Raw genomic sequence first — 25,895 nt, forward strand, 5'->3', positions numbered from 1 at the left:
CTTGAGTCAAAAAGTGTGGATAGTCTCCAGGACACAAGAGTATTATAATGGAATGATAGCCCTTGAGTAAAGACCCTTTAACAGCCTTTTTCTTTTAGAAATCAGCCCTTGCCACCTGTAGGCCATTCCCTAGAAAGAGTGGGCAGCCTCTGCTTGGAAGTTAGAGCACACTGATCTCTATGGAAGTTGGCAGGGGATGGGGATAAGAGGAACTTAGACTTTCTCTACGAAACTACAAAAGTATGACCCTACCTAGTATCTTGCAACAGTGGGCTATGTGCTAAATAGTTATATGCCAGTGTGACACAAACTAAAGTTATCTGAGAGGAGAGAGCCTAAAATTGAGAAAAATAGCTCTATAAATTTTCTATAGGGTATTGTAAATGCACCTCTTTTTTTTCTCCTTATATAAGTGTCATCTCTGAGGTTTAATGGTCCCATTTGCTAACCTAGACCTAGGCCTGGAAGCTTCTAGCCTCTGTACAATCTTATCTAGACCTAGAATGTTTCAGCCTATGAGACTTGCTGCTGAGTAAGTTCACCTCTCCTAGTTCTTTCCATTCTCTGGCTGGCTGATTCAACTCAGCTGTTCTGCATCAAAGGCCTCTCTCCAAGCTGTCTGATTCAATCTGCCCCAGCCCCTTCTCTCTGCCTCTGTTATTCCACAACAAGGCACTTTCCTAGTTAGTGATTGATGGGGAAGGTCCCAGACATATTGGGTGTTGTCATCCCTGGGCTGGTGTTCCCAGTTTCTATAAGAAAGCACAATATGTACTCACTGATAAGTGGATATTAGCCCAGAAACTTAGGATATCCAAGATATAAGATACAATTTGCTAAACACATTAAACTCAAGAGAACGAAGACCAAAGTGTGGACACTTTGCCCCTTCTTAGAATAGGAAACAAAACACCCATGGAAGGAGTTACAGAGACAAAATTTGGAAGTGTGATGAAAGGATGGACCATCTAGTGATTGCCATATCCAGAGATCCATCCCATAATCAGCTTCCAAACGCTGATACCATTGCATACACTAGCAAGATTTTGCTGAAAGGACCCTGATATAGCTGTCTCTTGTGAGACTATGCCAGGGCCTAGCAAACACAGAAGTGGATGCTCACAGTCAGCTATTGAATGGACCACAGGGCCCCCAATGGAGGAACTAGAGAAAGTACCCTAGGAACTAAAGGGAACTGCAACCCTATAGGTGGAACAACAATATGAACTAAGCAGTACCCCGGAGCTCTTGTCTCTAGCTGCATATGTATCAAAAGATAGCCTAATAGGCCATCACTTGAAAGAGAGATCCATTGGACTTGCAAACTTTATATGCCCCAGTACAGGGGAATGCCAGGGCCAAAAAGGGGGAGTGGGTGGGTAGGGGAGTGGGGGTGGGTGGGTATGGGGGACTTTTGGTATAGCATTGGAAATGTAAATGAGCTAAATACCTAATAAAAAATGGAAAAACAAAATTGAAAAAAAAAAAAAAGCGCACTGAGCAAGCCAGTGAGCAGAAATCCTTCGTGGCATCTGCATCAACTCTTGGCTCCTGTTTCTTGTCCTTCCTGGGTTCCTTTCCTGACTTCCTTTGATGATGAACTATTATGTGAAATCATATGCTGGATAAACAAATTTCTCCCCAATTATTCTGGCCATAGTGTTTTATCACAGCACTAGTAACTCTAGCTAAGACAGGCTATATACAATTAAGTCACATGGTATGGAATTTTACTCAAGGCCCCAAACATAATAAAATCATATTTCACCTCTGATCAAGTGATTTCTTTGTAGATTCTCTCTCTCTCTCTCTCTCTCTCTCTCTCTCTCTCTCTCTCTCTCTCTCTCTCTCCACCTCTTCTTCATCTCTTTTAGGCTCTCCTTGTATTGTCCTTTTGGCTATGTTTCATATTATTTTACTTTAAGCATGTCTCCTAAAGAAGATACTCTCCCTGTAGGGCTCCATGATGTTGTCACTGGTGTGATGAATCACTGCTAAGGCTCTCCCATGTCAAGTCTCAACTGTACAACCGCTTCTTGTCAGGATGTTCTCTATCCTAATAAAATTCATTCTGAAGGGAATTGGTTTTAGCTTTCTTTTTCCTTTTCTCTTATGAATACTTTGGAAACAAGGTATTGAATTGGTTGTTATATCTGCCTTTTATTTTAATCGCATTTTTCATAGCTATATTGTTCATGCTATTCCCTTCCCTCAACTTCTCCCAGATCCTACCCACTTCCCTACCCACCCAATTCTACCCCCTCTCTTTTTCTCAGTAAAAAGAAAAACAATTTACAAAACCCAGAATACACACACCACAGAATTAGAAAGCAAAATATACATGCAAAAGATCTTAACTTCCTTTTCTCTTTGTTACAATAGTAGCCAGCAAGAAAGCAGGATGCATATATCTTATTTCTGACTGGACTTCGCAATCACACCCCTGTAAAATACAAATCAATTGTAGTATGACAGGACTCTAAGTTTGTTATGCCAATGATAACAAAACTAAAACTCAAATATAGAAAATGAATGTGATGTGGATAATGAGAGCCAGGTTTCTTAACAGAGGAAGGATCTACAAGCAAACCAGAGGAAGAGCACAGTAAAGTTCATGACACTAGACTCTCATTGGAAGTATTCCTATTCATACACCTATGTACATCAATAGTAAGATTGGGGCATGACATAATATGAAAATCTTAATTCTTAAGTGCCACCCTTCAGAAATAGGAAGCAGGAAACATTATAGAAGGGGAAGTACAAAAGGAGCCAGAAAGATTCTCTAGCACTCAGGAAATGCTCAAATTATATAAATATAAAGAAGCAAAATGAGGGTGGGAAAGATGGCCCAGAGGTTAAGAGCACTGACTGCTCTTCAGAAGGTCCTGAGTTCAAATCCCAGAAACTACATGGCATCTCACAACTATCAGTACAGCTACAGTATATTCATATACAAACAAACAAACAATAAATAAATCTTTTTTTAAAAAACAAAGAAACAAAACAAAACACAGGTACTAACCTGGTATTGCCCACATCTATGAAACAATGGAAAAATTAATAAGTCCCAATGTATGCTCACAAACACTTTTGTAGAGCAGACTCCTTGTTAATATATTTTCAAGAAGAGATAGAAATAAAAGATAAATGATGGTGAAAATCTAAATGAAGGCAAGAATTAAAAATGAATGCAGAAATAAGTAGGTGAATGTTCACTAGAAGATAAGATAGTTGTGTCATCTCTACGTATCTGTCTAAGAGGTATTTCTTTGTTTTTCCCCACATTTTTTTATTAGATATTTTCTTCATTTACATTTCAAATGCCATCTCAAAAGTCTCCTATACTCTCGCCCCTCCCAGCTCCCCTACCCACTCACTCCCACTTCTTGGCCCTGGAGTTCCCCTGTACTGGGGCATATAAAGTTTGCTAAACCAAGAGGCCTCTCTTCCCAATGATGGCCGACTAGGCCATCTTCTGCTAAATATGCAGCTAGAGACACGACCTCTGGGGTTACTGGTTAGTTCATATTGTTGTTCCACCTGTAGGGTTGCAGACCCCTTCAGCTCTTGGGTACTTTCTCTAGCTCCAATGTTGGGGGCCCTGTGTTCCATCCTATAGATGACTGTGAGCATCCACTTCTGTATTTGCCAGGCACTGGCAAAGCCTCACAGGAGACAGCTATATCAGGGTCCCTTCAGCAAAATCTTGCTGGCATATGCAATAGTGTCTGCATTTGGCGGCTGATTATGGGATAGACCCCCGGGGTGGGACAGTCTCTGGATGGTCCTTCCTTTCATCTTAGCTCCAAACTTTGTCTCTGCAACTCCTTCCATGGATATTTTAGAGGTATTTCTTAATAACAAACAGACAAATCAGGCCACAGCAGTCATTGCTGTCAGAAATACATCTTAAGCACCTCGTCCAAGTTCATCACATACAGACGCAGGCCTGTTTATATGACTGATACTCCTGGAAGAACATGACACCATTTCTATGGTATTGTTTCCAAAATTATATAGTATCATTACAAATTATAGGATGTATTTGAGAAACCAAAATTGAAGGATACTTTAGAAAATAATTGGCCCACCCTTTCTCGAACATTAAGGTCATGTGTCAGAGCCTGTTGTCATGATTACTCACTCCAATGAGTCTGCCTCACATACCTTTGAGGTTTCCTTCCACATAGGAAAAACGCTCAGGCTTTCCTCCCTCAACTGATTTAGGAAACAGAATATAGACTTTGGTCTGTCGTAAAGGTCCTCTGAAGGTATAATTAGCATAAACAGTTTGTCTGTATGACAACTTTCAAATTTATGTCATAAAAACCCTAGGGCTTTACTGTGATTTCTCTTTCAAGCTCTTTTTAGCCATCACTCTGCCACTCAAGCTTTATGTACTCTCTCTCACACTAAGGAATAAAGCTTTTCTTCCTTATGAGCAAATGAATATACCATTTTGCAAGAGGATTATTTAATCGCCAGCAAGCCTTCAGATGATTAAACTTCAAGTCATCATCTTTATCAGAGCCTCTTAGTAGAAACCAAACTAAAACCAGACAATAAAATGTATTCTAGGTTCCTAACCTATAGAAATTATGATAATTTGCACTTGTTTCACAGTAACAAAATTTAAAAAATAAAGGCTTGGCAATAGATAAGACGACATGGCATAAAAGGGAAGAACTAAAAACTGTTCTTGATTGGAAATCATTAAAGATCCAGAACAAATAAACATTGAACAGGATAAACATTGGATAGGATCTAGACTATGTAAAGACCACTAGTGTCTAACATGATTTATTCCTAAGTATTGTAGTGGATATTTTGATAAACCAAAATGAAATAATTAAGAGACCTTAAGTAATCTGTATGCTCCCTTTGCCCAAAAACAGACAACTTCCTCAAACGTTGATGGCTGTTGTTCGGGTAATATAACTGATTGTGAGTTTTCACTGCAGTAAAGAAGGCTGGTTACCCCAACCGCACAGGATGCGCTTGATCATATGGAAGGAGGAAGTGTGTAGGCAGGAAGGACATGAAGATGTATCCTTGCATCTGATTGGATGAAGGTAGGAAGTACAGTAGCCTTGTGGGTTTTGCCTTTAAGAGCACCTGACAGACCTCAGTGCCATCCTCTGGGAATCCTGGGTATTGACCTGGCCAGTGTCTATCTTCCCGGCTAGTATTTAATAAATCTTGTTTTAATTGGACAACCATAAATTTGATCTTTCTCCTCACAACTTTCAGGTTTAGCAATAAACACATTTAAAAAATATTACGTTTGTAAGTAGCAGATATTTTACATCTGTGAAAGTCTGCACAAAAACCTGCTATCCTTACATGACTCATACATTTAAACTATAATTTAAAAGAATATTCCTAGTATGATAATTTTATTAAATTGTATATACCTACTAAGATACAAGGCCACTGGATTGCCTTCATCAAGTTCAAAAGCACATTAATTTTCCTTTCCCCATTCATAAGATGTACTTAGATACATAAATAAAAACAAGTCATCTCTAAAAGGCTATCAGGCTCACATTACAATGTGGATTCAGCATGTCTTTAAAGGGTTGGTTGCCACCTGGCATCATTACTGGGATGTGATTGGGACTGAGAAACTAGAGGAAGTCAGTCACTAGGGCATATCCTTGATGGGCATACTGGAAAGCCATCTGCTCCTCTCTCTGCTGTCTGGCCATTATGCTCTGGCTCCCGAGACGTGAAGCATCAACATAGCCAAATGACCATGGACTCAACCTTTGAAACTATAAGCCAAACGTGTTTTCTTTTAAGTTATTTTTCTAAGATATCAGGCATTATAGTCATCCCTGATTGTCAACCTGATGGGATTTAGAATCACCATGAGACCAAATATCTGGTCATGTCTATGAGGATTTATCCAGATCAGGTTAATTGATGTGGGAGGCTGTACTGTAAACGTGTGCTGGACCATTTCATAGACTGTGGTTCTGGACTGGATAAAAAGGAGACAATGTACTGAAGCACAAGCATTTGTTTCTTTCTGCTTCCTGCCATGTATGTCATGTGACCAGCAGTGTCATTTGCCCGCTGCCTGCCATGTCTTCTCTGCCACACTAGACTATAATCTCACAATGAGCCATGTGAGGCTAGAGAAATGGCTCAGTGGTTAAGACCACTTGAGGATCAGGATTCAATGCCAGAGCCCACCCACTTGGCAGCACACAACCATCTTCAACACTATTTCCAGGGGGAATGAGCATCGTCTGGCCTCTACAGGTACTGCATGCATGTGGTGCACAGACACACAAACAGGCAAAACAGCCAAAAACATGAAATAAAGAGTAATAAAACAGTGTAATATAAATATTCTGATTTAATAAAAATTATACGTATCAATTATTTACAGAGTTGTTCGCAACAAAGAAAATAAATCTACATTTTATTTATATTTCTTCCAATTTACATAGCAAAGTCAAATGTACACAATTTTTCCATGGTTAAGAAAGAGTTTTATATTTTTATTTTCTGCAGTTAAGAAAATTAAAATATAAGAAATTTTAAGATAGATTTAATTATGTACAAAATTACAGCAGGTACACCTGAAAGTGATTTTGAAATAATTATAAGCTGTGGCAAGCACATATCATGAAAATATATTCTAAAAGCTGTAAACCAACACTTATAATATGAATGAATTTACAAATGGAAGATTACAGTAGTGTGTTCACTTTATTCCAAATGGAGGTATTCTTTCTAAATATGTATATCCGAGTGCCAAAATTATTGGTTCCCTTTAGCAATTTTCTCTTGCAAGTTTGTTTAAAAAGTGTGAAAGGAATATATCTAAACTGAGTAAACTGGAGAAAATGTCCTTTTGATGAACACTAATCATTATGGAGACCAATTCTCTACTGTCCTATTTATCAGACAATATGTTTGGAATTTTTTTGTTTCTTCTCCCTAAGGGACCATATACTCTTCTACCTGTGCAGACTTCTTATTTCCTTTCTTGTTCTTATTTCACGGTTCTATCGCTAAGCTTCTTAGGATTGCATTAGCTTATCCTATTCCACAGGGTGCCATACTTCTACACATGGGATTGTAGAAAATCTGACTCCTATTACCCTTGATCACAATGGAGGCAGTATTTAAGATGTGCCCAGAAAGTGGGGAAGAATATTCTCATCGGAGGTATCCTGTGGCTTTCCCTGTCTTTCTTGTGCTGTTCCCTTGCTTGATGGAAGTGTTGGCTTCCCAAATACCTGAATTTTGGCTATATTTTTTCAAAATGATTTTTGGTAAGTAAGTTCCTGAGACAAGTAGGTCTAGCCCTCAGTTTCCTGAGACTGACCCCTCTAATCTTTGAATATTGAAGGAGCTTGTGAATCTAACTCCTAGCTCATCCCTCCTCCTTCTTGAATTTCAGCTTATAAGAGCTCCCAGGTGCTGAAATCATGAGCCACACCTAGATTGCCACCAGACACAGCAATGTAAATTCTGTGAATTCTAGAGTCTTCTGTGAATTCTGGAGTTTTCCAGGTCTTTTTTCTGGACTTGTGCTGCCCTGATGGAGAACCTGATTCATGAAACTCATAAAGAGCTAACATGGATGGTACGGGGTGTGGGGTGGTTGGCTAGGGAAACTAATTAATGTAGAAGATTTAATTTGTAAAAACAACACGAATATAATCACCTCCTTAGTTTTGAATAGATCTTTTCAGGACTGAAATTTAGAATTTGCACTCAGTTACATCCTTAGCCATGTAATACTTCTATTAATTAGAAATAGTTTTCACAATAGTCAATTTTTTTTGTTGATGCTCAATGACCAACACTTTCAGTATTTTAAGTAAATTTGTCAGGAGCCTACACAAATGGAGTTTAGTTACTGTGATGTAAGGTGTACAAAATACTGAAGCTTCAAGTAATCACATCATTGAATTTAAACTTTCACTAAATAACACTACATGATGTCTATTAAATGAAACTCTGCTTATGTTATTATAATTAATGGGCTAGGTGATTAGTTTGTAAAATAAAAATTTAAAGTACTTGATAAACATTTGTCAACAGTGCATTATGACATCTTGTCATGTCTACTTGGCACTTTTTGTCATTGAAGCTGGTTCTTTTCTCTGAAAATAGGCAATTGAACAATACTATCACAGTCTTAAGTTTTAGTGTTAAAAGTCAATAACATTAACAAATTGCCTCCTAGAATTCTTACTCTAAATTGAAAATGTGTAGTTAATGCTGAGATTTCTGAGGCTGTAGGGTAGTGGGACACAAAAAAAGATAACTACCCTTCATTCTATCAGTTAAGTAATTTACTGTGAAAATATATGATCAGAAGGAGATATAAAACCTACACTGTAAAGTGAGTTTTAAACAACTCGTCCCCAAAAGCATCACATAAATTTCCTTAGCTTAAATTTTTGTGCTGTAAACATCTCAAATAAGCTCAATCAACCAACAATGAAAGAATTAAAATATGACCGTGTGAGCCAATGGTGGTAACACAGACTTGTAACCTCAGTACATGAGCTGTAACTCCAGGAGAATCAGATGTCACAGATCATCTTTAGCTACCTGAGTTCCTGAGCTATTGGGGTATGTGAGGCCCTGTCTTAAAGAAAACAAAAGAAATAAAAACGATGTTTTACTTTGTGTGTGTACGCATACCTGTATTTAGAAGCATAAAGTTTAAAGTATGTGTTGTTGGCAACTATTCTTCTTACTCCTTGGTGTTTTCATAGGTTGACAACGGAAATAAATAAAATGTGAGTGGTTTGAGGCTTTTGGTGAACTTTAGAGGCATGAACCTTTATGTTTTGAGTTTGTGGGGTTTTTTGTTTTTGTTTATTTTGTTGTTGTTTGTTTTAAGAAAATGAGGAATCTGTACCTAGGCAATGATCACCTCCGTTCTGGAGCATGGGTTTCACACCGTGGTCTACACAACTAGACAATGGTGCCTTGGCACAGGATGTTCTCACAGGCAGGAGCCAGTTCCCAAAGCAATCTCCTCCTCCTTTTCACCCTTCATTTTCTGCTTTGTCTAGATCCTCTTCGACCGAAATAGTAGACACAATGACATTCTGACTTTGAAATGATACCTCTGTTCCTGGGGGCGGTGGTTTATAGAGAACAATCGCAAGTCCATTGAAGAATATGGTGATAACTTTACAAGTAACACCTAAATACAAAACAAAACAAAACAAAACAAAACAAAACAAAACAAAACAAAACAAATGTCAGGCTTTGGACCTTTACTGATGAATAAAAACACAGTTTCCAGTATGTAATTCTTCACAAATAAAACATTTTCTATTTTGAAGTAATGATTATAAGGAATAGTAATTCTATAGTTTCAAATTTTATACCACAACAGAGGCTGAGTATGATAGTAAATCACAACATTCAAGTGGCAGAAGCAGGAACTTCACAAGAGGCTAATCGGGGCATTACAAGGAATTTCTGGGCAGCTCAAAACAGAGCAATGCCCTACCTCAAATTAATAATAATATTATTAATAATAATTATTAATATTATAATAAATGGAATAGAGTATACAATTTAATGTGTATACAATTATTTTGTTTCCAGACAACAGAAATAAAAATACATAATAACAATTACTCTATTCTTGAGGTTAACTACAAAATTAGTGCTGTGTTATGAGGAGTAAGTAATCCTTAACTGATATTTTTTTGCCCATTTTTGTTTTCTTTTAGAGACACTATTTTGCTATGGGGCCCAGATTAAGTGACCTCAGCTTCATAGAAGCTATAATTACAATGTGCAACACTACACTCAGGCTTTGTATCACCTTTCTAAACTTGTAAATACACACCATGTTTATGGGAAGGAAAAGCAATCAGAAGTCACTAGTGACATAAAATAGCTCACCATCTTTAAAATTGCATAAAATAAAGAAAGTTCATGTCAAAATAAAAAAAATGTTAAAAATAAACAGGCTTTAGAGTTCTTAGGCAAAGAACTGTATATGAATAAATCATATTTCATACTTACCCAAATTTATCCTGCCACATCAGCTAAAAACATTATCTATTCAGACCTACCACATAAGTTTTGATTTGACTTCAAATAATTCTTTTAAACTCAACTCTATAAAGAGTAATTTTATCTGGATTAGTTAATATTTGTTTTCATTGTAAGTTTACATATTATTTATTTATTCAGTAGATATTGTGTTTATATAATTACAAATTCAGGCAGCATACTGGTTTATATAAAGAGTAAAAGAATCTGTCTTGAATGTATTTTTAAAATAATAGCAATGAAAATCAAGTGCATCTATGCATTTTACATTTATATATATATATATATATATGTGTGTGTGTGTGTGTGTGTGTGTGTGATATAATTGTATGTGTATGACTATATATATATATATATATATATATATATATATATATATATAGTGTGTGTGTGTGTGTGTGTGTGTGTGTGTGTGTGTGTGGGAGGGAGAGGGGAAAGAGAGAGAGAGAGAGTCATTCTTAGCCCCAGCTGACCTTAAATTCTCTCTATACAACCTAGGTTGGACTCAAGCTCATACCTATCTGGGCTCAGCTTCCTGTGTTCTAAGAAAACAGCTATGTACTAGCATGTTCCAGTAAGGGTTCTTTATATTCATGCATTGCAATGTCTTGCATTGATATGAAATGTTCAACTGTCAAATTGTTACATCCTTTATATATATATTATTCTTCCTTAATCTTATCTTTAATTTCTCCCTTAATCAAGAATGTATAGACTACCATCAATGAAATTAATTATATCATGGCAAAACCTCTGAACTGTGAAACATTTCTTGCAGCTTCAGCACATTCCCCCACTACAATTTATATAGTTTTCAGAGTCCAGACACTTAGATGACAAGCAAGTGTCTGTCTGTATCAGCTCACTTTTCTTCTGGTTGTTTACACTGGCTTGCTTTTCCCTGTCCCTTCAAGAGCATTTTGCTTCACTTTATCATAAGAAGTTTTTCAAATTCTTTTTTATTTTATTTATATACTTTCCAAATACTTGAAAAAAATTCTTCTTAAAAAGCTCATGGCATGACATACAGAAAATGAAAATCTTATTCTTCCTCTACTTAAGAAGACTGAAAACTTCAGAGGACACTTGAGCCTCTGAAATCATGTTGGGTAGATTCTTTTATCTTCAGAACTGCAGGATGGTTTCACAGGACTTCCTGAACACTGTAACAAAACTAGACTATAAGTCATTAACAAGATGTCTACTTACTTATAGCTACCAGCATATGTGCCATCTTGATGTTATCATAAATCCAACATGCTCCTTTTATTCCACATTCATTGACATCCCACAGAACACATGTGCTGTCTATTATGACACCAAATATAATTGGCCCAGGTATTGTACCTAGAGGAATTAAAGGCAAGATGAAAATAGTAAAGAATATAGCTTATAATATAGGTTTCAAAACATACATGTACACACACACACATACACGCTTATGTAATACAAATAGACTTTACTTTATCCACATACATTAGCTAATTCACATCTAAGTCAACGCGATATAAAAACCTTAGTCAAAATGTTTAAATAATTATATGTAATTATATTATTTCTAATCAATTTTTGAAACTACTTTAGCCCTAGGGCCACTAGGATGGCTCAGCAGGTAAGGGAACATGCTTCCTGGTCTGGTACTCTGAATCGGATCCCCAGAAACCACGTAGTAGAGAGAGAGACCCGACTCTTGACAACTGCCCTCTGTTTTCTATATAGGGCACATGTATTTTTCCAGACACACACAAACATACACTAAATAAAGGTTTTAAAAATTGAAGAGAATTTTACTCTTTTTTTAATTTATTTTTTTTATTAGGTATTTTCTTCATTTACATTTCCAGTGCTATCTCAAAAGCCCCCCATGCCCTGCCCCCCACTCCCCTACCCACCCACTCCCACTTCTTGGCCCTGGCGTTCCCCTGAACTGAGGCAGATAAAGTTTGCAAGACCAATGGGCCTCTCCTTCCACTGATGGCCAACTAAACACATGAAACTCAAGAAGAACGAAGACCAAAGTGTGGACACTTGGCCACTTCTTAGAATTGGGAACAAAACACCCATGGAAGGAGTTACAGAGACAAAGTTTGGAGCTGAGATGAAAGGATGGACCATCTAGAGACTACCATACCCGAGAATCCATCCCATAATCAGCCTCCAAACGCTGACACCATTGCACACACTAGCAAGATTTTGCTGAAAGGACCCTGATATAGCTGTCTCTTGTGAGGCTATGCCGGGGCCTAGCAAACACAGAAGTGGATGCTCACAGTCAGTTATTGGATGGATCACAGGGCCCCCAATGGAGGAGCTAGAAAAAAGTACCCAAGGAGCTAAAGGGGTCTGCAACCCTATAGGTGGAACAACAATATGAACTAACCAGTACTCCCCAGAGCTCGTGTCTCTAGCTGCATATATATCAGAAGAGAATTTTACTCTTATGTTGTGTTAAAAGTTTAGAAAAAGCCGGGTGTAGTGGTATATGCCTTTAATCCCAGCACTAGAGAGGCAGAGGCAGAGGCAGGCAGATTTCTGAGTTCGAGGCCAGCCTGGTCTACAAAGTAAGTTCAAGGACAGCCAGGGCTATACAGAGAAATCTTGTCTCAAAAAAAACAAATAAAAAAAAGTTTAGAAAAATATGTTATTTTAATTGATAAAAAATCTATAAATAGTAATAACATACCATGTAATGTTTGATGATCTACAAAATCATTAAATTAAGGCAAATGCAGTTATATCTACAAACACATTGTTTGTAATAAAAATACCTCTCAAAATCCATTCCCCTAGCTTTTACAAGTGAAATTTTAGAAGCTGAAGAGATGACTCAGTGGTTAGAGCACTGACTGCTCTTCCAGAGATCCTGAGTTCAATTCACAGCAACCACATGGTGGCTCACAACCATCTGTAACGGGATCTGGTGTGTCTGAAGATAGCTACAGTGTACTCATATACATAAAATAAATAAATACATCTTTAAAAATGTTAGTTTAATAAATATTTTAGTTCATTATTTTCATAAGGTAACAAAGGAATACCTCTTTGACATTGGCTATGATAGAGTTAGAAAATAAAAAAAAATTTGGTACACAAAGAATACTGTATAAACTACTATATTCTTTGTCTGTACATTTTGTGCCTACACACACACACACTAGTGTGGGCATGTGGGTATAATGTAATATGAATATGTGTATGCATGACCATGTCCGAATACAGACATATAGGATTATTTCTTACACACAGACATATGTATACCAGTGAAATTCCTTCCCCATGCAAGTAGTTCTCTCCATCTTTATATATTCCACATGAGTGAATCCAAACAAATGAAGACTGAAACTATTTTAAGAATTCATACTGAGTATTCTCAGTTATTAAATAAAAGGTGGTGAGAAAACTATATACTGAGATTTATAATTAATATTTCAAATAAATCAGGTGTTTCCTTTAATGTTAAATCCATAGTGGTATTGGGAACAGCAAATAACAAGTCAGACAGCTGAGATGTGAGTCCCTGTATTCTCATTTATGTAGACAGTGCTATATCATGGATGTTAGAAAATTTTTACCAATGACAACTATGCCTTCTTTATCCTTTATCATTTACTTGGTGTACAACATGTATGTAACATATATGTAACACCAATGTAACATATATGTAACATGTAAGAAACTCTAATGAACCAAAACAGCACATACTAGTATTTTTAAATAACATACCTAGCAATCGAAGAAGCATGAACTGCACTCCCAATGCTAGAGACCGATGTCTGTGATTAACACACCTGCAAGCATATTCAAAACAAATGAGAAAAAGATATCAGGCTATATTTTAATTCTAGCCATACTTTCATATCGACTTCAGTTTAGCATTTCTACTCAAGCAAATGTGCAAATTAAAAATATTTTGAAAACCTTACAAATAAGTTGTCCTGGGATTACAAAAGAAAAAAATATTAGGAGTGGTAAAGCATTACAGATAACAGCAAAAAGTCACTAGATTCCGTGATTTGAACAAAGAAAAATGGAGGTAAAAGCAATCAATTAGAAGACTTATCTTTCATAAAACCCTTAATAGGGGCAATGAACCTCAGCAAAATAAAAGTCCCAAAAGACAAAATCACATGTAATATAGTCGATGCTCTGAGATTGGGAAGAAGAAACAATGCCCTCTCTCTGTATTCGGTCTAGAGGACTTAGGTATGAAAAACAGAAAAGACATACAAATTGGAAAAAAGAAACAGTCTCTGTTTTTAGATGGTTATGCCACCTACAAAACAAAACAAAACAACAACAACAAAAAAACAAACCTCCACAAACAAAACTATCCTCAGGAATCAATGAAGTTAATAAATTTGAAGATATCAAATTAACATTATCAATCAGTTACATTTCTACTCATTATGAAATATCCATAAAGGAAACTAAGAAAAGAATCCCACTTACAATAGCATCAAAAAGTAATTAAATATCTTGGATTAAAGAAATGGGATAAAACTCTTAGATATTAAAATAATATAAAGCTGATGTTGGAAGATGGCCCACATACAGAGAGGCACCCGAATGTTCATGAATCAAAGTAATGTTGTCAACATGCCCACACTATCCAAGGCAATTAGAATAAAATCTCCACCAAAATGCTAATGAAACTTCATAAAAAGAGAAAACATAACATTCATATGGAAAAGACCCAGAATAGCTATACCAATTTTGTTCAATAAGAACAAAGTTAGAGGCATAATATTACCAGATTTCAAACTACAATAACAAAGCTATAATAATAAAAACAGTCTGAGTCTGACATCATAAAAATGTACACAGAGATCAACAGAACAGAACACACACACACATAGAACTGATGTTTGACAAGGATGTCAAGAACACATAGTGCCCCCAAGGGGTAAGGGGTAAGAAGATCTTATTTGGGGACTGGAGAGATGGTTCAGTTGTTAAGGGCACTGACTACTCTTCCAGAGGTACTGAGTTCAAATCCCAGCAACCACATGGAGACCCACAACCATCTGTGATGAGATCTGATGCCCTCTTCTGGTGTGACTGAGAAGAGTGAGAGTGAACTCACATACATAAAATAAGTAAACAAATAAATCTTTAAAAAATAAGAAGATAGTATTAAATAAATTTTGTTCAGAAAATTGTATACTCTATATTTACATGCAAAATAATGAAATTTGACCCTTATCTCAAACTGTATACAAACCACATTCAAACTGACTAAAGACTAAACATAAATACTCACCCTGTGTCCTATCCTTATAAAAAGAAAAACATAAATTTCTTGATATTCGTTTTAGCAATGACATTTCTAGCTATCATACCAGAAACATAAGCTAACAAAGCAAATAGAGGCAAATAGGACCATCCCACCATGCTTCTGCAGAGCAAAGGAAGCAAAGTCAAGAGTCAGAGTACAAGAAAGCACTGGTAAATGAGGCATCTCAGAGGCACTCCATTCGAAAGAAATCATAAACTAGTAGCATAATAGTGAGAGAAAACTTCCAAAAATAAGACAAAAGATCTGAGTAGGCGGTTCTCCAGAGAAGACACGCAGTGGCCGAAAACTGTGGGAAACAACATCAAAGCCAGGAGTCATGAACAAATGCCACTCAGGACCACAGGAGAAGGCTTCTTGCTCTTATTAGTTCACTTCTTATGATAAAGTGAAGCAAAATGCTCTTGAAGGAACAGGGAAAAGCAAGCCAGTGTAAACAACCAGAAGAAAAGTGAGCTGATACAGACAGACAGACAAATAGCAGTTTCTCAGAAGTTAAAATCATAAGTAAAATGTGACTCAGCAGAATGTCAAAGAGATTGCTGCCCTTCTTGTTCTCTTATGAAAAACAGTTAAACTATCAAACAAAGCAATCATCAAATGGACAAAGAAAATGTAGCCTATGCTATTATACCACATTAGGAAAGGGAAGTCTCACCATTGTAGAACATGAATGAACTTACAGTACATTGTGCTGAGATAAAACAGAGTAAAATCAAAATACTGTTATCATTGCATGCTCTGACTCATAAGTGGATCCTGAAGCATCAGTTTTATTGGGAAGTAAAGCATAGAGGGCAAGCTGGTAAGAAGGTTCAGTGGGTAAAGATGTCTGCTGCCAAGAGTGGTGACTCAAGTTCAATTCCCAGAACAAGAAGAGCAAAAGAGAAAAGTACTCCTGAAAGATGTCATATGACTTCCACACACATACCATGGTCTACGTGTACACATATAAATTCACAAAAATATAAAACCTCAAGGCGTTTTGAGGTGTAGGGGGAAAAGACATGATTACAGGAGGCCAAATGCAAATGAATGGTTCAATTCTTGCAAAGGTTGCAAAGTTTTGATTATGCGAGTTAAATTCTGGAGATGGAATGCATAGTGGGGTAACTGTATTGTACACAAAGGTAGAAGAGTCTCAACTACGCAGCAAGTTCAAGACCAGTCTGGCCTATGTGAGATCCTGCATTAATGCCTGATGCCTCCCCCTAAAATTTATGTTATATATTGAAATTTGCTAAGAGTGGTTGTTACTCATTCTTACCACATGTGTGCATAGTAAAGGAGACCTGAGAGATGATGGCTTAGTTTGTGATAATAATTTCATGTCGTATGTGTATTTCAATATATTGAGTAGAAACACATATCACTTTAATTGACTAGCCATTGCAATGCATCCAGAAGGCAATTAAATTAAGCTAGCATCTGTACCAAAAGTCCTACCGCCCTACCTTTATAAGCTAGGATTACAAGCATATAACACTATACTCCTGCGTAAAGAAACAAGCTTTTTTTTTTTTGTATCACTATTAAATAAGCTTCAAATACTATCACTTCTAACATTGAGACTGAAATCTCAAGATGGCACAGGGATACAGATTATGGATTCAATAATAATAATAGTTCTTTTTTTTTTTTCTTTTCTTTGAGACAGGGTTTCTCTATGTAGCCTTGGCTGTCCTGGAACTCACTCTGTAGACCAGGCTGGCCTTGAACTCAGAAATCCGCTCAATGGTTCTTTCTTTAATGACTATTTGATTTCTGATGTCACCACATGAGAAAAAAAAACATCATCACATGACAGAAAAGCCATGTGAGATACAAAAAAGGTGACTCATCTTTCTAAGAAAGTATATGAGCAAGGCAGGGGGACACAAGCCTGTAATCCCAGCACTTAGGAGGCCACAACAGAAGAAGAGTGACTGCAGGTTCAAAGCCAGCCAGAGCTCGATATTGAAATGTTAATAAAACTACAAAACAACAAAAAACTATAAGCACAAACAACTAAGCAATTAAAAAAAAAAGTCTGTTATATAATTTAAATTATGTTTCTTTTTACTAAATATCTCTAATCTCCAGTAGAGCAATGTTAAAATTTAATATCATTTACAAACTATATACTTTCTATTTATTAAAAATATGAACCATAGTGGATGAATACTAAAAATGTCTTAAGAAAGAGAAAGCCACCACTAGTACTACTCAGCTATTAAAAAGAATGAATTTATGAAATTCCTAGCCAAATGGATGGACCTGGAGGGCATCATCCTGAGTGAGGTAACACATTCATAAAGGAACTCACACAATATGTACTCACTGATAAGTGGATATTAGCCCCAAACCTAGGATACCCAAGATATAAGATACAATTTGCTAAACACATGAAACTCAAGAAAAATGAAGACTGAAGTGTGGACACTATGCCCCTCCTTAGAATTGGGAACAAAACACCCATGGAAGGAGTTACAGAGACAAAGTTTGGAGCTGAGATGAAAGGATGGACCATGTAGAGACTGCCATATCCAGGGATCCACCCCATAATCAGCATCCAAACGCTGACACCATTGCATACACTAGCAAGATTTTATCGAAAGGACCCAGATGTAGCTGTCTCTTGTGAGACTATGCCGGGGCCTAGCAAACACAGAAGTGGATGCTCACAGTCAGCTAATGGATGGATCACAGGGCTCCCAATGGAGGAGCTAGAGAAAGTACCCAAGGAGCTAAAGGGATCTGCAACCCTATAGGTGGAACAACATTATGAACTAACCAGTACCCCGGAGCTCTTGACTCTAGCTGCATATGTATCAAAAGATGGCCTAGTCGGCCATCACTGGAAAGAGAGGCCCATTGGACACGCAAACTTTATATGCCCCAGTACAGGGGAACGCCAGGGCCAAATAGGGGGAGTGGGTGGGTAGGGGAGTGGGGGTGGGTGGGTATGGGGGACTTTTGGTATAGCATTGGAAATGTAAATGAGCTAAATACCTAATAAAAAATGGAAAAAAAAAAACAGGAAAAAAAAACAAAAAAAAAAGAAAGAAAGAGAAAGCCTAGTGTTTGTTTGAAAACAGGCGGTAAACCTCCAGATGGAAGGTAAAGACTCTTGTAGAACAGCATTAAATGGAAAAAAAACAACAATAAAGACCTCCATCTATTTCGGAGATGGCAGCTAGCTTCTTAGCATTTTGTAGCGAGTTCATTTGCCAGCACCCACTCTTCAATTTAGAAAACAGACTGTGATTATGCCAGAAGACTTCCACACAACTTATCAAATTTGCAGCTCACACTGGTCATGTGTGAAACCCACCAAGGGACTAATGCCCAACATTTGCGACCTGGGCAACAGAAGATGTTTCCTGCATTAGCTTCTTTAAACCTCAGGCACCTGGTCTTCTATGGAGTCTGAGAGTCCAAGATGCCCCAGACAGGTATTGTTCAAATCAATAAAAGCCTACTTGAACCTCTAAGTTTACAACATTCTTTTCTTGGAAATGCAAGTTCTCAAGTGCAGTGCTTACCTTAATATAGACACAGTTATAGGAGTGCCTGCCATAAAGGTAAAGATAACTGTAATGAAGAAAATGCCAAGAAATATGGGCAAGTTTGAACACCGAGTTCTACATTTTCCAGCTTTAGCTTCAAAATCAGTACTTTCTGCAGTAGAAGTGATTTTCCTTTCTATACAGGAACAATTATAATATACCTGAAATTTAAATACAAAAATGTCAAAGTTGTTGTACAATTCAAACATGTCTTTGTATCACCTTGCCACTGTCTAGTCTATAGGGAGCCAATAGTGCTGAGAGTCATTAGACCTTGTAAGAAAGGAAGCACATTGTAACAAGCCACATATATGAAGTACCTGTATTTGACTTTGTGGCTGCTAACTTCAGCTCGTAGCCTATTATTGGCTCATGACATAAAACAACTTGACAAGGATATAATGGTTAAACACTTCCTCTTGTTCTGCATATATTACTTTCAGTAGACCATAATTACCCAGATAATGTCTTCCTTCTAACTCTTCTTTCTCATTACAGGGGGCATAGAGGCATTCATGCTGACAATATCATTATGTGAGCTAGTTTGAAAGAACAAACACTATAATTTTGATAAGTGCCACGGTAAAATTACCTTATGTGCACAACTTTAACAAAATGCTTCTTTTAACCATAATATTTTAAATACAATTTTCTGAACTTTTGATCTACCTTATAGAAGGCAAGTTATTCTTTTTATAGTATGCTTATGATAACAAAAAAGGAGTTAACATAAATAGAACATTGGTTATTTCTCATATATTTATATATAGGCATAGATGTATATGTATAGTATCATAACATTGGTTACAAACAAGAAAGATCATGTTTTATCTGAATAGAAAGACAATCAGTTATTTAGAAACTTTACTAAGTCCTAAAGGCATTGTATATCTCAATGTTTATCCTTAATGTAAACTTTTTACACATTTAAAACATCAACAAAATCAGTGAGATGAGAAGACAAAGAAAGCAGTGTTTTCAAGGTTTCAAGGGTAGATTCTCTGTATTGACACAGTTGTAATACCAGTGACACTGGTTTGAAAGAGTAAATATGAAAACAATGCTCTATCCTGTGCTATTATATAGGAATAATCAGATGTATATACTAAAAATTAAGTCATTTATCCTAAAGACTTTAAATTTTTTGCCACTTATTTACTGTGGGCGAGGGAGTCTGGTGTGTCACAGAACACATTCAGAGGAAAGGTGACAACTGGTGAGAGTCTATACCTCCACCATGTGGGCTCTTGGATTCAAATTAGCTATTCACGCTTCACTGCAAGCACCTGTCCATTGAGGCATGTTAGATGCCCCAACTTAAATACCTTAAGACAAGAAACTGACCATGGTATTTTCTGTCACACTCTCATTGAAAATTTCAAGTAAAAAAAATGGGACAGAGCTATCAGCCAATGCCAGTTTTGCATTTGGGTCACTAACAGAAAATATCGTTTATATTGCTAGAAAATGCACAAGCATTTATTATTTTATTATATATGATTTTATCATAAAATAGTTCAAAAGAAAAGGGTGTCTCTGGCTGGAGAGATGTTTTAGAATAGTTATTGCTTTTGCAGAGTCGGTTCAATTCCTGTACCCCCATCGTGGCTCACAACCTTCCGTAACTACAGTTCCGAGGGATCTCATATCTTCTTCACTCCCTCAGGCACACACATGGCACACACTCCAACTACAGGAAAATACTAGTCACTCACCTACCGTGTAGGTAATTCTGACTCTATATTGCTGCCAAGCTCACTTGTAGGATTTTTATTCCTGACAATTGATATACTATTAAATTTTGTCAAAGTGCTTGAAATCAAAGCCTTCCAACTTAACTAGATTGAATAGGTCTCCATTTGGTGGCTAAAGTCTTAAGCTCTCTGACATTGTTTTTTATCTTTTCATTTTTAGACAGGGTCTCATTGTGTCAGTTCTGCCTCTGCCTCCTGAGTGCTGGAAAATAGGCAGATTCATGCCAACACTCTAAAAGTATTTCTTTTTTTAAATTCTCCTGTATTAAGTGTTGTCTCCAAAGCTTACTGCCACTGTCTGCTAACCTAGACCTAGTCCTCGAAGCTTCCAGCCTCCATACAATCTTATCTAGGCCTAGAATGTGTTCTGCCTCTGAGACTTACTGCCGAATAAGCTCCTTCCTTCCTACTTCTTTCTGATCTTTGGCTGGTTGATTCAACTCAGCTGTGCTGGCTTAAACTTCCCTCCAAGCTGAGTAAATCAATCTGTTTTTTCTCAGTTTCTGACCGGATAGCTCCTTCTCATTCTCTGTGTTGTTCTTTCTTCATCAATGTCTAGTTTGTCCTCTCTTCAATCTGTCTCTGTTCAACCATCGCAGTAGAACTACCTCCTTTCCTTCTCCCTCTCTGTGCTGCTCTCTCTTTTTGTTTGTCTATACTCCTAAGAATTGTGCATATGCAATTCTGTCAAATCTTTCTCTGATTAGTCACTTTGTCTGCCACTCAATGAGACGCCACTGTCAAACATGGGTGCTTATTTCTACAAACTAACTTCAACTTCAATGTTTGGAATTAAAGGCGTGTGCTAAGAGTTGAGCCACACCACAACTAGAAAGAGCTCTCTTCAGTCAATAGCCAAATTTCAGGGTTCACAGTGTGATCAAATATCCTGCAACACAACTCATGCATACAGCATAGGCCATGGTAGGATGGAGTCCTCTGGCTCAAACTTGAAAGGCAAGCACACTGGCTGCTAAGATAGGTGCTTTGTTTGTCTTAAGTTATTTAATTATATTAAGGAGAAATTTCTGGGTAAACCAAGATACATTAAAAGTAAATTTATATTTGAGGCAGAATTACTGATTTGGATGTTTGTGAAATTGGAAAATAATTAGTCAGTTTCATTATATTCCTGATATTCATTATATATAACCATGCTCTTATAATCACGCTGTCATAATGCATCTTATAATTGAGAAAAAACCAAAACAATATAAAGTGGTACTATATTTGCCATGCTGAGTTCAGCAAGAATTGCCTGAGACCTGAAGGAATGGGTCTGAAGACCAGAGCTGTGTAACTGGGAAAGGAAGGCAAGCAGAGGGAAAAGACAAAGTAGCCCAATAGGAGAGCCAAGACAACAATCACAAGACACAGTTCACATTACTTCATTCAGGTAAAGAGGAAACATGGCTACCTTGGGTTTCCTGTTTGAAACTGAGTTTAAACAACCTGCAAAGCAGGGAGAAAAATACTGGATTCCATCACTTCCACAGAGTGGGTAATAGTAGGACCGCAAACAGTTGCAGTTGGCATTACAAGGTGCAGTCAAATTCCCCATTTCTCCAGTTCTGTAAATAAGAAAAGATAGATGAAGTGAGATTTTCTGTGACATTAACGCCTACGAACAATTCAGAAGCAGTTGTATTTAGTCAGCCACTCAACATGTAAATACTAAATGCATAAAACACAATGTCTGCTTTTCCATGTGACTTAGTATACAGCTAACCTACCTCCATCCATAGACTGAAATCTTGGACGCAAGGTGCTATTTTACCCAGCTTCATGCTCCCATTACTCAACACAAGGCCTAATTATCACCTATTTCAGACACATTGTTCAATGAATGGGTGAGGTTTTGGGGAAGAACACCTGATTAGAGTAAGCCTTTAAGGGGAAAGTTGTCAAATAAGAGGTATTAATAGTTTTCACAAAATGGGAATGGAGTGAATGTCTCAGTAAATACTGGGATTTCATGGCAACAAACTGCTCTTGATTCTACGGATTATCCATCAAGAGGTTAGCACTATCCTCTACTTCTATCAACAGTTGCAAGTAGCTTTTTCTTTAATTATGGCAATGAAAATAGTTAGACCTTTCCAAACATCCTCAAAAGGTAGACAACTTTTTTAAATAAAAAAGACGAGTAAAATCATGTTGTTTAATCCATTAATATCATTATAAAATCTCTTACTTTGGGAAAAGTAAATTTCCTAATTTTAGACTTGGTAATATTTTGATTATGCCCTCTCTTCCTGCCTGTGAGAAGTCGTAGTATACAGGGCACAGAAGTTCATAAGGTCATAGAGGTTTCAATACAAAGGCTTAGTTCAAGGGATGATTTCCAGTGCCTTGCCTATTCATCCACTCTACAATGTTTCTGAAGCAGGCATTAAGTATGCCTTGTGTTGACTAAAGTGAGCATGAAGCTGAATGGAAGAGCACCACACTTCAACGATTTGAGTCCAGGAATAGAGGTAGGACCATTGTATCCTCATCTGGGACTATGGTTTACTGATAGCATTTTACAAACGTCAAGGCAGGATAACTAACATGAGGGAAAGTTTGAGGAAAGGAACCCTGAGAAGCTAACTCCTAAGTGAGCCTTAAAAGATGGGCAAAATTTAGCCAGGTAGTGGGTAATTAGAGAAAGGAACTAGGGAACAAGAGAAACGGAAACAGTATTTGAAACAGAAAATGAAAAGGTATGTTCTTATAAGAAGTCAGGGTCCAGATTAACAGTTGTCTCAGATGCCTTGTTAAAATAAATGACTGCTATTGATACAAATATATGTTACATTCAAGTATAATATTGTCAAAGGCTCATCAAAAATGTTTTCATGCGAATGTGTATATACATGTTTGCATCTGTGTAGGTACACATGTGTGCATGTGACTAAGGTTAACATTGAGTACCTTTCTTGGTTACTTTTTTAATTGAGATAGGCTCTCTCATTAATCCCAGAGATTTCTGATACAGGCTGGCCTAGCTAACCACTTGCTCTGGAGATCTACAGTCTCCATATTCTAAGCGATGGGATTAGATGTGGACCACCATGCTCATCCAACATACCCATGGATTCTCACACTCGCTCAGGGAGCATTTCTCCTCTAAAGTTGCATAGAATATGAGCTTGAGGGAAGGAGACCAGTCATAACATCCAAAACAAGTGATCAGAATATAAAGAGAAACTTAAATACAGCATGAGTATAAGAAAGATTGGAGAAAACTTTTTAACAGAGAATCAGTAATATTTGTTAATTGATAGATGGTATAGAGCCATTTCAAGGAATTCAAAGGCACTCCTACTATCTAGCAGAGGAGAACCCAATTCTGAGAAAGAGGTAACCACTATGGCTTTATACATATTAAAAGTCTCAAGTTAGTGGACAACTGATCAATTGTTAGAAATCTTAATATCCATTTGCATCCATATTTAACAGAAATCAAGATAATGACAAGATCTGCCACACAGAGTATAAACATATCCCACTATCTGATATTATGACACACATTGCAAAATCTAACTATAATATACACACAATCTCATACCGTTTTAACTAACTTTACAATTTTATGTTGGACTGTTTCTGTCGTTAGCTGCATTGAGGTTGGATACAACTAATAGAAGGCGATAAGTGGAGGTCTTAGGAGGTAGCTTACTTCATTATTGCCTAGTGAATTTCAGATATGCTATCAAAAACAGAGTGGTAGAAACATAGCTGAACGAGGAAACCAGAGCCAGAGATAAGAGAGAAAGCATCATTCATGCAACTGTAAATCAATACTTCCTTGGAAGGTAAAATATATAAACCAGTGGACACATCAAAGTATTTGAAGATAATATATCAAACTGGAAAATAACGGTACTTAAGAAGTAGGCAATGACGTTTTTGAAGGAGGTAGATCAAGCTAGAAGATAGAAAATAAGTCAGCAAGAGGTAAAAAAGGATATGGAAATCAAAAACTAGCCTTTACAACACTAGGAAAGTTGCAGAGGGATATGGGCCCCAAGCAGGATAACCTGAGTCCACATCTTAGGAGAGAACTAACTCCCACAAGCTGATTTCTTCCCACAGATACACACAAATAAATTAATAAATGCAAATGATTGTAAGCAATCTGTCCTTCTGAGTGGAGTATCTCCTCGTACAGCTATGCCCTACAAAACGCTGCCTTGTGCCTTTGTCAAGCACAATTTTATTATTAAAGTATTCTAGTCTCTGCCCACAAAAAACTTACAGTGGTCAACAAAAAGGAGACTAGAGAAATACAGTCTTTGCAACTTAAGCTAGTACGAGAAAAATTGTTTCAATTGAAAATTTCCGATACTTAATTATCATATAATTTCCAAACATTTATTGAAAATATTCAATGTGTAAGATGGCATTATGCAAAACACAGCAGGAATATTGAAAAAAAAAACATACTGCCAATCATCAGTCAGTTTCTCTGTATTTTATAAAAATTTGCCCTTGTGATGAAAAGAAAATTATTAGAAAACTTGTAAATGTTTGTGACATATTTTCTTTCTTCCTTCCTTCCTTTTTTTCATTTTTCTTCCAAGATAGGGTCTCTTTACATAATCCCGACTGTCCTGGGACTTGCTATGTAGATCATACTGGACTCGAACTCTCACAAATCCACCTGCCTCTGCCTCCAAAGTATTGGATGAAACATATATCACCACACCTGACTTGCTAGGTGTATTTTCAACATTGCTTTTTTCTTTTCTTTTTTTTTTTTTTTTTTTTTTTTTTTACTATTTCTGGAAATGTAATTCAATTTCCCCTCAAACTGATGACTTAAAGTGGCCTTTATTTCTGATATCATGTATACCCCCCATAGTATGTCCTTTCTCTCTCCCTCCTGGCACCCTGCAGTACCTCATTTGCCCCTCTCCCATAGTGTTGGTTTCCCCTCTCTCCTTTTCCTCCTTCACAACTCCTTAAAACCTTTAAACTCTAGTTGCTTTTAAATAAGTCACAAGCCTTTCCCACTTACAGTCAAATAAAATTGAAAAGACTTCCTTTAGTGACTGCTACAGAACTTTCTAGAGCTCCAGTTACATAACCCATTGTTCACTTGATGTTTTGTTTTCCAATGTCTGTTTTAAAGTAAGAGTTTATTGTCTCTGTAAGAGGAAGCACGATGATGTTTGGATTAAATGTAATGGAACTTAACCAAACACTGATTTAGAGAACTTGGCATCATATTAACACAAATGACAGACATGTGAATATAGC

General features: G+C 36.9%; 1 protein-coding gene across 2 annotated transcripts in view; it reads right to left on the minus strand.

Annotated features, from left to right (window-relative positions):
* Positions 1–6,349: 6,349 nt before the first annotated feature.
* Slco4c1 (solute carrier organic anion transporter family, member 4C1) overlaps positions 6,350–25,895 on the minus strand; it is a 55,924-nt gene continuing 36,378 nt past the window's right edge. The window contains exons 8-12 of one of the 2 annotated variants that reach the window (XR_001784188.2): positions 22,066–22,219; positions 18,871–19,055; positions 13,777–13,841; positions 11,263–11,400; positions 6,350–9,187 (exon numbers count right to left, since the gene is read on the minus strand). Coding sequence is in view for 1 of the 2 variants with exons in the window: in NM_172658.3 (NP_766246.1) it covers positions 9,027–9,187; positions 11,263–11,400; positions 13,777–13,841; positions 18,871–19,055; positions 22,066–22,219 (703 nt within the window). In the remaining variant the exon portion in view is untranslated. The remainder of the gene's footprint in view (positions 9,188–11,262; positions 11,401–13,776; positions 13,842–18,870; positions 19,056–22,065; positions 22,220–25,895) is intronic. The other variant, NM_172658.3, reaches the window with a different exon arrangement.

Source organism: Mus musculus, chromosome 1 (genome assembly GCF_000001635.26).
Source record: "Mus musculus strain C57BL/6J chromosome 1, GRCm38.p6 C57BL/6J".
Taxonomy (NCBI): Eukaryota; Metazoa; Chordata; class Mammalia; order Rodentia; family Muridae; genus Mus; species Mus musculus.